The sequence below is a fragment of the Vulpes lagopus genome, chromosome 5, assembly GCF_018345385.1.
Source record: "Vulpes lagopus strain Blue_001 chromosome 5, ASM1834538v1, whole genome shotgun sequence".
Lineage (NCBI taxonomy): Eukaryota > Metazoa > Chordata > Mammalia > Carnivora > Canidae > Vulpes > Vulpes lagopus.
In genome coordinates, this window is record NC_054828.1 from 75,591,581 (window position 1) to 75,606,458 (window position 14,878).

The following is a 14,878-nucleotide window of genomic DNA, read 5'->3' on the forward strand; positions in this document are numbered from 1 at the left end:
AGTCATGTTTCCTGTTCTATGTCTCTTTTGTATTCAAGACCATCATTCCCTTCTTCACATGGATGGTCTGAGAGTGGAGATGGAGTAGAAGTATTTAAAGTTGGTGAACAGGGCAGCCCGGGTGGCTCAGTGGTTTAGCGCTGCCTTCAGCCCAGGGCCTGATCCTGGAGACCTGGGATCGAGTCCCACGTCGGGCTCCCTGCGTGGAGCCTGCTTCTCCCTCTGCCTGTGTCTCTGCACCCCCCCCCCCCCACCCGCTCTTTGTCTCTCATGAATGGATAAATAAAATCTTAAAAAAAAAAGTTGGTGAAGAGTTTGGCATAACAAAAGTGTCAGCTAAAGATTACAATAGTAAAATGAGTACAACAAATTACTGTGTGTACTTAAGATGGTGATAAAAATAGTGTTTTGTTTCACTTTCTCTGATGTGTTTAAGGAGCTCTGAAGACCATCTTACTGAAGAGGGCTACAGGAACCTATTATGCATGAGCTACAGAGCAAGTCCCTTGATGTGTATAATCTCCCACAGGGAGACTGCCTACAGTTGGTCAGTGACTTGCTTACTATCACAAAGTCAAAAGAAAATAGCAATTTTTAAACTTATTTTTGAATCTTTATGCAACATTCTATACTGCTTTTATTTTATGTGTATGTGCATTTATTTACATATTTATACATATTACTCCATAGCCAAGCTCAATCTTTCTTCATATGTTTCCTGGTTGGGGTCGTAGAGAAATTTTACTGCCCCCAATCAAATGTATTTGCCAGAGTGTGGAACATATATGATACCTTGTAAATTAAGCTACCACATTTAATAAAGTATAACTACTCATACTTACAATTAATGTTTTTTTCCCCTTTTATTTTCAAAAGGCTCATTTTTCTCCATTTCTCTACTATCAAAGTCAAGAACTGCCTAATGGTTCTGTCAAGGAGGCTCCAGCTCCTACTCTTGCTCCTCCAGAGGTTTCAAGTTCAGATACTACAGAGGAAGTAGGAAATCATAAGCCTAAGCTCTGCAGGCTGGTTAAAGGCGAAAATGGCTATGGCTTCCACTTAAATGCGATTCAGGGTCAGCCAGGCTCCTTCATCAAAGAGGTATGGTAATCTGGTTCCAGCAGCCCACTGACCACAGTCACACTTAGGAGAGCCATAGTTTCTCCCACTCGATGGCTTAGTAAAAAGTTTGCATTGAAGACCTACACTGAGGGTCTCACTTGGTTTTAAAGAAATGTCATGATCTCATACCCTTTAAGATAGTGAGTAGTACATCCTAAGCTCACATCTTTTGTTTTTCTTAAACACCTAATTGTCTTTAGATACTTTCAAATCAAGTAGAGTGAATCAGCATGACTGTACTTGACAGTCACTATCAGCTCTGAGAGTGATAATTGTTTACTTTTGTGCATTTGGCATAACGTCCCTGGCCTATAGGGACTGACAGTGCGAAGTCTATCCCTATAACTCTCAAGTTGGGAATGAAGAAAGGGAACCTATCAAATCTAATTAATGCCTTCAACCCAGAAGACATATGATAAGGTATTTAACCATTGCAATGCTACTCATTTTTTCTTCTGATGATCTTAATAATTTTTTAAAAAGTTGAAGTATAGTTGACATACAATGTTCTATTATTTTCAGATGTACAACATAGTGTTTTAACAATTATATATATTACAAATGTTCATCATTAGTAAGTGTAGTTACCACTGTCACCATAGTTATTAAATATTGTTGACTATATTCCCTAAGCTGTACTTTTAATTCCTGTGATTTATTTATTGTATAACCGGAAGTTTGTATTTAATCCCCTTTGCCTATTTTGCCCATATCCCCCATCTGCCTCTCCTTTGTCAACCACCAGTTTTATTCTCTGGATGTGAGTCTATTTGTTTTGTTTCTTGGATTCTATGTATAAGTGAAATCATAAGGCATGTGTCTTTTTCAGTCTAATTTTATTTAGCAGAATACTATCTAAGCCCATCCATGCTGTTGTGAATGGCAAGAGTTCCTTCTTTTTTATGGTTGAGTAATATCGTTGTGACATACACATGCACACATCTTCTTTACCCATTCATCCATCATGGGCACTTAGGTGGCTTCCGTATCTTGGCTATTGCAAATAATGCTGCTGGGAACATAGGGGGACACAAATCTTTTCAAATTGGTGTTTTGTTTTTTTTTGGTAAATACCCAGAAGTGGAATCAATGGGTTTTATGGTAGTTCTGTTTTGAAATTTTTGAGGAATCTCCATACTATTTTCCATAGTGGCTGCACCAATTTACATTCCCACCCATAGCACACTGGGGTTCATTCCCATTTCTCCACATCCTTGCCGATACTTTTTATTTCTTATCTTTTCGGTAGTAGCCATTCTAACAAGTGTGAGGTGATATCTCATTGTGGCTTTGATTTGCATTTTCCTGATTAATAAAGTTGAGCATCTTTTCATGTGTCTCTTGGCCATGTGCATGTCTTCTTTGGGAAAATGCCTATTCAGGTCTTTTGCCCACTTCTTAATTTAAAAAATATTTTATTTATTTACTCATGAGAGACACAGAGAGAAGCAGAGACATAGGTAGAGGGAGATGCAGGCTTCCTGTGGGGAGCCTGATACGGGACTCAATCCCAGGACCCTAGGATTACGAGCTATGCCAAAGGCAGATCCCCAACTACTGAGCCAACCAGGCATCCCTCACTGATCTTTCCTATTTTTTTTTTTTTTAGTTTCTATTTCCACTCAGATCTTTATTTTCTTTCTCCTACTAACTTTGGGCTTTGTTCTTTTTCTAGTTCTTTTAGGCATAAGGTTAAATTGAGGTTTTTCCTGATTCTTGAGGTAGGGCAGTAGCTCTATGAGATTCTTAGAACTGCTTTTACTCCATCCCAAAGACTGAATTGTGTTTTCATTTGTCTTCATTTATTTTTTTATTTCCTCCTTGATTTCTTGGTTGACGCGTTCATTGTTTAGTAGCATGTTATTGGTGTTCTTTTTAGACTTTTTCTTGTGATTTCTAGTTCAACCAGTTAGCCACCCAGGTGCCCCAGTGTCTTTGTTTTAAAATCTATTTTATCTAATGTAAGCACTGCTACTTTGTTTTTATTTTTGGCTTCCATTTGCATGGTAAATGTTTTCTAGCCTGTCACTTTCAGCCTGGGTCTTTAGGCCTGAAGTGTCTCTTATAAGCAGCATATAAATGGATCTTGCTTTTATATCCGTTCCCTGTCTTTTGATTGGAGCATTTAGACCATTTACATTTAAAGTAATTGATAAGGGAGATCCCTGAGTGGCTCAGTGGTTTGGTGCCTGCCTTTGGCCCAGGGTGTGATGCTGGAGACCCGGGATCGAGTCCCACATCAGGCTCCTGGATGGAGCCTGCTTCTCCCTCTGCCTGTATCTCTGCCTCTCTCTCTCTCTCTCTCTGTGTCTATCATGAATAAATAAATAAAATCTTTAAAAAAAGCAAAAAATAAAATAAAAATAAAGTAATTGATAGGTACATACCTATGACATTTTGTTAATTATTTCCCGGGTATTTTTGTAGTTCTATTCCTTTCTTCTTTTGCTCTCTTCCCTCATGACTGATGACGTTCTTTCTTCTTTTGCTCTCTTCCCTTATGACTGATGACTTTCTTTTAATGTTACACTTGGATTCCTTTCTAATTTTTTGTATTATTATAGGTTTTTGATTTATGGTTACTATATAACATTCCTATATGACATCCTAAATATATAAGTGTATATTAAGTTGATGGTCACTTAGATTCAAACATATGTATGTGTGTGTGTGTGTGTGTGTGTGTGTGTGTGTGTATATATATATATATATTTTTTTTTTTTTTAAGAGAGAGCACAAGTGAGTATGGGAGAGGAGGGACAGAGGGAGAGAGAGAATCCTAAGCAGGCTCCATGCCCTGCATGGAACCCGATGCAGGGCTTGATCTCACAATCCTGAGAAAATGACCTGAGTTGAAATCAAAAGTCAGATGCTTAACCAACTGAAACACCAAGGCATCCCAAATTCAAATATATTCTAAAAGCACTATATTTTTATTCCTTCCCCTCCACATTTAATGTGTCTTATTTTGCATCTTTTTATTCTATAAATCTCTTATTTATTTGATATAATTGGTTTTACTACCTTTGTGTTTCAACCTTCACACTAGATTTATAAGTGATTGATCTACTATCTTTACGTGTTTTCTTTTATTGGTGAAATTTTTTCCTTTCATAATTTTCTTCTAGTTATGCCCTTTTCCACTTGGAGAAGGCCCTTCAACATTTCTTGTAAGTTTGGTTTAGGGGTTGTGACTTCTTTAACTTTTGTCTGGGAAACTGTCTCTTTCCTTCAATTCTGGAAATGAGTTTGCTGGGTAGAACATCCTTGCACGTAGGTTTTCTTTTGGTCCTTTGCAGGCCAGAGGGGGAATGGCATATATTTGTCTATATGTTATATGGATATATAATCTCAACGTTTCTACTGAAAAATCAGCTGATAGCCTTACGAGATTTCCCTTATAGGTAGCTAGCTGCATTTCTCTTGCTGCTTTTAAGATTCTCTATCTTTAATCTTTGACATTTAAATTGTTATAGGTCTTGGTGTTCCTTCTTGGGTTCAGCTTGCTTGGGGTTCTCCTGGACGTCTGTCTCTTCCCCAGATTAGGGAAGTTTTCAGTTATTATTTCTTCAAAAAAAGCTTTCTGTCCCTGTTTTCTATTTCTTTAAGTTCTTACTGAATTCATTTACTCTTCTCTGAAGTCTGGTGAGCATCTTTATGACCATTACTCTGAACTTTCTCAGGTTGATTGCTTATCTCCATTTTGTTCAATTCTTTTTTTGTCTTATTCTTTCATTTGAAACATATTCCTCTGTCTCAAACAGCTACATCTTCCTGTCTTAAAGGAGTGATCTTGTGTAGAAATGTCCCCAGTGTAGACTGCAGGTGCCTAGTAGCTTTGGGTGGAGCCAGCTCTGGTGGCATAGCTGAAGCAGGCATGGGCTGGGGTGATTTGGAGTGCTTTATGCCATGATTGCTTTGGTGAGGTAGCTGAGGGTGTCCTGGTGTGTGCCATAGTGGGCCTGCATTGAGCTGGTGTGGGCTAGGGTCCCAGGGCTTGTTGAGGATGGCTAGAGCATCTGGGCTTATCTTGCATTATCAAGGTGGAGATGGAATGTTAACAGTGGTACTTGCTAATACCCTGTGCCCCTGAGAATTTCAGCAGTTTCTCTACCATTTGGCAGATGCTCTCGGGTTAATCAACTGGTTCTCTTCGATTAGTCTAGTTGCTCTTTAAACTGCTACTATTTTTCTGTGCCCCAGGTCTGGGGAATCTGTGTGCAGACTCCTCAGTGGTCTCTCTCCCTACTGTAGTTTGTAGCATCAGGGGTGGGGGGTTTCATCATTACTGTGTCTCCATCTCTTCTGCTGTTCTCTCTGTGGTCTATTCTTTTTTGTGTAAAAGCTGCTCAATTAGCCCTCAGTTCTTCAGGAGGAATTGCTCTTTATGTAGATGTTGATTTGGTGTCTGCGGGAGGAGGTGAGTTCAGAGTCTTTTTGTGCTGTCATCTCGGACCCCTCCTACCATGGTATTCATTTGAGAACGGAAGTTGAATCTTTCAGAAGTGGAAAAGCATTAGAGCACCTTTCTTATGTACCTTAGGGAGAAATAACATGGTTAAGAGTACATTTTCAAACTCCTCTCTCCTCTGAAGGGAAGCTAAACTAAATTCCTTTATCCATGTCAGGAAGTGATAATTCAGAACCTCTCTTCCTAGGTACAGAAGGGCAGTCCTGCTGAATTGGCAGGGTTGGAGGATGAAGATATCATCATTGAAGTGAATGGAGCAAAGGTGGTGGATGAACCCTATGAGAAGGTGGTAGACAGAATCCAGAGCAGTGGGAAGAATGTCACACTCTTGGTCTGTGGAAAGAAGGCCTATGATTATTTCCAGGTTAAGAAAATCCCTGTTGTTTCTTCCATGGCTGATCCACTGGATGAAACTCCTGATTCCAAAGAAGAAACACTGGCAGAATCAGAGCTCAAGTCACATGTGGCAAAAGAACGAGTGAGTGGTGACAGACTTCTTTTAGTGATCTAACCTATCAGGGTATGATAAAGTCCTTAATAAGTACACCCCAGGTCTGTGTTGACCACACATTCCCTAGAATACTGGAAAATTACAAAGAGAACAAGCAAGTCAAATTATTTTGGTGGAGAGGAAGTGGTATGAGGACAAGCTTCTTTTTCATAGCATGGAGTTGACAGTAACTGTCTGGAGAAAAATCAATTAATAAAAGTGTATCAAAATTATTAATGGAACCACCAGAAGAACCTGAATCAGACTGTGTACAAATTCTGATTCTGTCACTTAACAGCCTTGGGCAAATGGATTTATTTTCTCTCTGCCTCACTTACCCCACTTCTAAACCAAGAATAGTTTATAGGATTATTAGGATTATATTAACTATTTTTTATTTAAAAAATTTTTAAGTTTAAAATCAATTAATATATAGTATATTACTAGTTTCAGAGGTAGAGTTTAATGACTCATCAGTTGCATATAACACCCAGTGCTCATTCTATCACGTGCCCTCCTTAATGCCTATCACCCAGTTACCCCATCCCCCCCAGATACCTCCCCTCCAGCAACCCTGTTTGTTTCCTATTAACTAAGACTATTAAAGTGCTTCAAACAGTGCCTGGTTAATAATGGTAAGCCTGAAACTGAATGGTAGTGGTTAGAGACATTCTTTTTAAGATAATTGGCAGGTATGTATGTTTTATTAATAGGAAAAAGCATTACTCTGGATTAAATTCCTTGATAAGTCTTTTATATTTTTGCCAAGTTCATAAAGGAAATGAACGGCAAAGCCAAAACTCCAAAAGATTTATGTCATTCTTCTTTCCGTTATATTTAATTCTACTCCATTTACATTAATTTTACAGATTGGTCATATAAATTAAATACTACTTGTTAATGAATACACACTTAGTTTGGGATGCTATAATAAAAGACCATAGACTGGGTGGCTTATAAATCACACACATTTATTTCTCACAGTTCTGAAAGGTGAAAAGTCCAAGATCAATTGATGAGTCACTGACAGATCTGGTGACTGGGGAAGACCCCTCATCCAGGTGGGAGATGGCCAACTTCTTGCTATGTCCTCACATGGTAGAAGGGGATATGGAGCTCTGGGGGGACTTTTTTTCATAAGGGATTAATCCCAATCATGAGGGCTCTGCCCTCATAACCTAATCACCTCCCAAAGGTCCTACCTCCTAATATCACCTGACCTTAGGATTAGTATTTCTATATATGAATTTTGGGGAGATACAAACATTTAGACCATAGCACACACAATAGCCATTGACCTTCCATTCTTGATTGCTTAGCAAAGAAAGCATTCTACTTGTCTTTAAAGAATTCTCTATTTCTATAGCAAGTCAGTTATAGGGCTAGGCAATTATAGAAAAGAGTTACTGTCTGTCAAACAGCAAAGTAGAAACAAAGCCAAGTGTGAAATTCAGGTTACCTGGCTTCTAGTGAGTGACTCTACTCCCTGCCTTAAGTCATTCAACTGCTGACATTCACACTCTCGCACTTACAGATCCTTTGTTTTCTTTTGCACAGGCTCACAGTACAGCCTCACATTCTTCTTCCAATTCTGAAGACACAGAGATGTGATGAAAGCAAATAAAGGCTTTGGCTGACAGCTGTTTCTGGGTATTTAGTACAAATCCTTTCCCGAGGAATGAGCTGCCACCCATTTACTGTCTCTATTAGAGAAGAACTCCTCTGGGAACCACTTCATCATGTTTGACTGTCTTCTGTTGTTATTTGTCTTGGGGGTGACTATTGCAATAGATGGCTTATTTATGGTCAACTTAAGGCAGCAACCAGATTCTTTACATGTGATCTCTTTCAAGCTTCAACTTCACTACATTTCTCTATATGATGATATTTCTTAATTCTATAGGCTTCTTGTGCACTAAAGATGATTCATAAATCTGTATATGTGAGAACTGCTATAAAATATCTGAGCAGATAAGCCTATTAAAACTATGCTTTTGTAAGAATGTTGTGATTGCTAAAATAGATGCCATTAAAAATGCCTCTCGAGTATACTTGAATCTTCCCTGTTAGCTGATAAAACCTTAATAGTGCTTTTGTTTTTTGTAAACTTGCTTTTATGCTTTACCCTTCATTTTGCCTCTAGAAACCCAAACCACAGTAAAATTCAGCATAAGATCTTAGAGACTTCCTGGTAATAAAACTCAGGATGGCTTTCCTCAAATTGCATTTCGCAGTGTTCTATAAACTGTCTAGCATTTTGCTTTGACAGATGAGAGAGTAGGGTCTAGGATAGGAAAATGACTTATTCCAGTTAACAGTTATTCATTGTTTTACCCCCACAGCATGAAGGGCAGATGGAAGGAAAAAAAAAAAAACAAAAAACGAGGCAACATCAGCAAATTGAATGTATATAATTCATTCTCAGGTGATACTAACTTAAAAGGAAATCAATAAAGATGATATACCTGAATGCTCTCAATAGAATCGATTTCAGTAGCACACTGTCCTATCCCCAGACAAGAACAGAGAACCTGTTGGTTATTTTAATGGGGCGGGGGTTGGCAGGGGAATGCCAACTCATGTTAGATTGCATAAACACACTACACCAAGCTACCCTTGATAAAATGAAGATAAAGCCAAAGAGTTACAATCTGATTTTAATGATAGTCAATCTTAAGGGAAAGCCATAACCTCCTCCCTGTGAGCCTTGAACAGAAAATCTGGGTGTCTGGCACAGCTACCCGCGACTGTCCCTTTCCCCAGGGTTCTAGTGTATTCCCACCACCTAGTTTCTTGGCTTTTTCCCACCTCTTTGTCCCGATGCTGCACCAGCTTCAAACCCCCATGGAATGCTCTCCGCTGAGTGCTAGCTGGAGTTTACTTCACACTCTCATGTTCTAGGTAATGCTACTCATGATCATAGTATCCACTGAGGAGGAAGGCATAAGCTGAGGGTAGAATATGCTATCTCAGCATTTTGATTGTTTAAAAAAGATTACGCCCTGGTCCCCTCCATTTTTTCCTCTTACATCCAAATCCTGACACCATTGGCCTGTCGCAGTCTGTAACAGGCACGTGTTCAAGGTGCCATATGCTTCTCTGGTGCTTGTTTGTGAGCCAAATAGAGGAACAGTATGCTGGAGAGAGCACTGACCAGGAAGATCACATCAAACCAACGGTGATAGAAGTTGAACTGTAATTCTCCAAGGACTTCAGTGATTATGGTGCGGTATTCTAGAGGCATGCTCATTCGAATCAGTAGCACGGAGGAGACAAAGTACATGCCCTGTAAGTTAATCCAGAAGTCACTCTGAATGTGGTGAAGGGCCAAAGGGAATTGTTAAAATACGTAGAAGTATAAACACTTCTGGTATTTTACAGTCATAAGCATAAAACTAGTTCATGAAACGTACCATTATCTGTGCTAATAGCAGGACAATGACGTTGGAGGACTTACTGCTGGAGATGGCATAAAAGAACTGTCAAGAAAGGGAGAATTCATTCAGCACTGCTAGATTCTTGTGTCACGAACATGAAGTATCATAGTTAACATTTAATTAAAAGTTTCTCTTCCACACAAATAATCCAATACAGAACAACTGATAAGATTAATGCCATGAAGAAGAGAAAGAGACTCAGAGCAAAGGATCTAGCTGTAATGTCCCCAGAAGGTCAGCTGGTGGTTTTAAGAATTACATTATGACATGAAAGGATTCCAATCGCTGTCAAATTTTTCAGAAACTATGTGATACACATGACTTTCATATCACTATAAAACATTAAAACAGATTACTCCAGGCCACTCCATGCCCTTATAATTATTACTAGGCTCCTGAGCATTTTCCAAAATTGTGCTATATGCCTGGAGAGCCCTTTTCCTCTTCTCTCCTCCTAACCTCTTCACTCCTTCCATTCAAACAATTCTTGGATATTGGGATCCCTACACCTCTTCTCTAAAAGAAAATTTACCTCTGCCTCTGTAAAGCCTTTCTATGTTGATCAGAAAACAAATATTCTGATTCTCCTACTTATATGTCCTCCTTACAAGTGACTTTCAAAGTTACCCTAACCTCAAATACCTATCTTGTTTGTTCATTCCAAGTATCTCTGGAGTTCTTACCATGTGTTTCTACTGCTAGGTGCCGATGCGGTATCAGTGAACAAACAGACCATGATCTCATTCTATGACCTTTGGTAAATGCACTCAACTGATTGGTGTATTATGTAAACCCATCAACATCAGTTTATATAACAGTTTCACTTTTAAAAAACTTTATTGCAGGTCTTTTAAATATTTGTGAACTGTTGTGTAAGATCTCAGAAGGTTGAAATCTCTATTAGGTAAAATTATCTCATGGTGTCACACGAAATATCACAAATAGTAAGCCATTTAAACTTAGTGATACAACATACCTTGGTAAGAGTGATCAGTAATCCTCTGATAGATGTGACGATGATTATTCCAACCAGAATGAAGGAAATGTGCTGAGACCAGAACTTCACCTGCCACCATAAAAGGAAGGAGAAGTGTGTGTGAAATCTCTGTTGAGAGACATGTGAAGGCTATTCTGATCACTTACATGACTGAGAGAACTCCATTAGGCCCTACCTGTTTTAAAAAAATTTAGGGTGGGAGGAAAATGAGTAAGGGGCAACTACAGCACCTAGGAAGACTGCAGTGGATAGCTTTCTAAGAAGATTTAATCAAAACTTAGGATGGAAGCAAGCAAGTGCAGTGAAGTGATGAAAACACCACCAGTCAATTTGAAGAAACAGATAGAACCAATGACACAGCTTCAATGTGTTAAGTGAAAAGCATGGATTAGAAGGAAATTAGCAGCTAAATTATTTTTGACATCCATGAATGACAGTCCCTTGATCATCCAAAACTTAGAGAAATTTTTCTTTTTATAATGAAAGACTATGTAAATATTCTCAGCTATGGTCTGGGAAATAAACAGTTGACCTTCACTTGAATTACATGATAGTACTGTTTTCTTCTCCTGGATTGCTTCACTGTGGGACCCTGTGCTGGATTCAGGTCTGAAAAGTATCTATGGGGGAACTGCTACTACTAACATCTAAAAGGTATTATACGTGGAGTATACAGATGGATTATAGATGAAATATACAGACACTACAGCAACTTAAATAGCTTCAGAAAGCACTGATGAGGAAGAACACTTTAATAATTGAGACCAGTAAGAATTTTAAAAGAGGAAAAGAACACATATGCAGAATAGTGAAGCCTTTTTAATGGTAGAATTTATAAATTATCTGGAGGAAAGATACCATGCTCCTTCACATGAAAAAGTTTACACTATTGACCTATCATCAAAAAACATGTGCTTTGAGTTGTTTTTCAAAGACTGAAGCTCAATTTGCTGTGATTAATTTTCATTTTATCCAGCTACTAGGAGAATATCCAGCTGAGATGGATGGCTGGGAGTAGCATGCAGTCTGTTACTAGAATCATAGCACAGCTAAATGGTCCTCAGAAGGACTAAGAACATGATTCTGGTCTTACTACCAAAGTGCTGATTCACTGGCCACACACACAAACACGCAAGCACGTATTTGGAAAATATATTCTTCTATAAATAAAGACATTAAACTTAAATTGGGACAAGAGTGTGTTTAACGGACAAATACCCACCATTTGCTTCAACATGGATAGAACTGGGTATTATGCTGAGTGAAGTAAGTCAATCGGAGAAGGACAAACATTGTATGTTCTCATTCATTTGGGGAATATAAAAAATAGTGAAAGGGAATAAAGGGAAAAGGAGAGAAAATGAGTGGAAAATATCAGTGAGGGTGACAGAACCTGAGAGACTCCTAACTCTGGGAAATGAACAAGGGGTAGTGAAGGGGAGGTAGGTGGGGGGATGGGGTGATGGGCACTGAGGGGGGGCACTTGACAAGATGAGTCCTGGGTGTTATGCTCTATGTTGGCAAACTGAACTCAATAAAAACATATACAAAAAAAAAGTGTGTTTAACAATAGTGATATTATAAAACAGGCAAAGGAATTAAAACTGCACAGGTTACAGTTACCATCTTTAGCTCAAAGTTCACATTAATTGATAGCTTTTTACGGCAGACATAATTTCACTTCTAACATGGAACACTAATTAGTGATTAATTTTTTACTAGAGGAATCAAAGGTGAGTTTTGGATTTGAAAATCTCATGCATCAGAGATCTCATGTACCCAGTATTTGGGGAAAAAACTGGGGAGGGGAAGCTGGCTATAGAAAAGCAGAGGAGGAGCTACAGAAATAATCAGCATTGATAATAATAATAATAATAATAATAATAATAATAATAATCAGTAATAAGTACCAGCTATCACTTATGGTTTTATGTCCTTAACAAATCTGCCATATGAATATGTCAAAAAAAACAGAGGAGAGTGAAGAACAAAGGCAGAATGAAGTAAGGAATTAGAATCTTAACAATTTTAATTTACAGCAGATAAAAAAGAAACTAAGATTTTGATACAACTCACATCAAATTGGATCCCCAGATAATTCACAGTGATCTCAATGCCTCTTGTGACAGGATCAGTTTTTCCAACTCGGTCAAAAACGATATTAATGGTTGCCTGCAAAGACATGGACCTTTATATTAGAGCATCTCAATAATTACTATTTCAAAAAGTGACTTAAAATAATGAACCAATATAACATATATTATAGGTGGGATGTTCCTAAAAATGCAATTCTACTCTCAATCTAAATCATATATAAGACACTTATTTTGGTTATTCACATATAGACAAACAAAAGTCCTTATCCAGTCCCTATTGTTCTTTTCTGTAAAGAATAAAGGGAGAAAAGGCTATGGTATATACATACACCTAAATTTCACAGAAGTTAGATGGGTAACATTCTGGTAGATGAAGTTTGAGTAAGAGAATCAAGAATTCCAGGGTCATTCACACTCTGTTTTCTGAATGCTCTAAGAGCAATCACTAAAATAATGAAAAGAGAGTTACAGCCAACAAGAGATTAGATAGAATTATGAAAAATACCCAATTAATCCAAAAGAAGGCAGAAAAAAAGGAAAATGGAAGAAAGGATAGGACAAATTAAAAACATAAAACAACACAGTTGGTTTAAATCCAACCATATTAATAATCACATTACATGTAAATAGTCTAAACTAGGGGTTAGTAAACTCCATCACCATAGTGATAGCCCCAGATGATATGTGGATGAATGCGCTTGGCTGTGTTCAAATAAAACTTTATGTACAGTGATAGGTGGTGGCTGGATTTGGCCTATGAGCTCTAGATGGCTGAATCCTGGTCTAAACCTGCCAATTAACTGGCAGAGACCATAAGATTGGATAAAAAAAGCAAGACCCAACTATATGTTGCTTACAAGAAACCATTTTAAGTATAAAGATACAAATAGGTTAAAAGTAAAAGAATGGAAAAAGATATATTATGCTAACACGAATCAAGAGAAAGCTGGAAGGTCTGTATTAATATCAAAGTAGATTTCAAAGTAAAAAATATTGCCAGGGGTTAAAAGGGTCATTTCAGAACAATAAAAGGATCATTTATTGAAATGATACAAAATGGGGTACAAAATGATCCTAAAGATGTATGTACCAAATAAAAGAACTTTAAAATACATGAAGCAGGGGTGTCAGGAAGATGGTGGAATAGGAGGTTCCTGAGCTCACCTTCTCTCACATCAAGAGAACAGCTACCTTGGTGCAAGTCTGAAAACAGCCTGCAAACTGGCAGAACAGACCTTCCACAGTTAACTGTTGAGAGGAAGCCATATTGAAAAGGGTGGAGGGGCTTACATACCTGGGAGCCAAACCCCCTGAGACTAACCAAAAATAGGAGGGACACTACAAGCAGAGAAGCAGAGAGGATGGATCCCAAACTAGACACCCCTGGCAGTGAGATGATGAGTTCCCAGTAACATGTGGCTTTGAAAGCCAGTAGGTATTAATTTTGGGAGCTTTTAAAATCAGCAGGGCTTAAGTCCAGGTACTTTAAAAATTAGTAGGGCTTAATTCTGGGAGAGTCAGAGGGCAAGAGAAAACTAGTCCCTGCTCTTAAAGATTTAGAATAAATAACTTGGCTTAAGAGTATAGAAATAGCAGTTTGAAAAGTGCTTGGGTATATGCGAAGGATATTCATTTACTAATCTCAACATGTGCTGGAGGGGCAGGGAGTCTTCTCTTCAGGAGACTTCAAGAACAAAAGTGCTGGTGGGCACCATTTCTCTTCTCCTCCCCCAGCCTAGACAGCCAGATGCTTGTGGGAACCAGCACTAATACTACTCTCTACCTATCTTGCTGGCACCACATGCCCTGCCCCATCTTTCACCTGGGGACCTGCCTGCCTCAGGGGTTGGCTCTTTAAAACAGTTCCTGCCCCACCACAGCCTGCAAGCAAACTGAGTAGGGACCCGCACCACTCTAAATTGACTACAGCCCTGGGGAGAGAGAGAGAACCCTCCACATCAGTGTGCCCACAGTTCCAATAGCTGAGTCTCTTAGTTGGGTGTGTAGGGACCAAACCCTGCCCAGGGTGCCCACAGCAGGCAAAGCAGGTCACTGACGCCAACTAAGGCAAATGCAACTCAACCACAATAGTAGGGTGCATGCTACCCATATAGGAGGCACCCTTGGGGCACCTGGTTCTGGTGCCTTCTTCTACACAAGGCCACTCTTTCAAGACCAGGAGTCAGAGCTGAGCCTCTAATACACAGAAACAGAGAGCTAGACAGAATGAGAAGACAGAGGAATATGTCTCAAATGAAAGAACAG

At 38.8% G+C, this 14,878-nt stretch overlaps 2 protein-coding genes across 5 annotated transcripts in view; one reads left to right on the plus strand and one right to left on the minus strand.

Moving 5' to 3' along the window:
• Positions 1-8,553, plus strand: part of PDZK1 (PDZ domain containing 1) — a 34,311-nt gene extending 25,758 nt beyond the window's left edge. For both annotated transcript variants that reach the window (XM_041754454.1, XM_041754455.1), the window contains exons 7-9: positions 877-1,101; positions 5,781-6,071; positions 7,641-8,553. In XM_041754454.1, the coding sequence (XP_041610388.1) occupies positions 877-1,101; positions 5,781-6,071; positions 7,641-7,694 (570 nt within the window). In that variant the 3' untranslated portion in view covers positions 7,695-8,553. The remainder of the gene's footprint in view (positions 1-876; positions 1,102-5,780; positions 6,072-7,640) is intronic.
• Positions 8,554-8,722: 169 nt separating this feature from the next.
• GPR89A (G protein-coupled receptor 89A) overlaps positions 8,723-14,878 on the minus strand; it is a 61,996-nt gene continuing 55,840 nt past the window's right edge. For all 3 annotated transcript variants that reach the window (XM_041754458.1, XM_041754456.1, XM_041754457.1), the window contains 4 exons: positions 12,594-12,689; positions 10,497-10,586; positions 9,497-9,562; positions 8,723-9,369 (listed from right to left, as the gene is read on the minus strand). In XM_041754458.1, the coding sequence (XP_041610392.1) occupies positions 9,163-9,369; positions 9,497-9,562; positions 10,497-10,586; positions 12,594-12,689 (459 nt within the window). In that variant the 3' untranslated portion in view covers positions 8,723-9,162. The remainder of the gene's footprint in view (positions 9,370-9,496; positions 9,563-10,496; positions 10,587-12,593; positions 12,690-14,878) is intronic.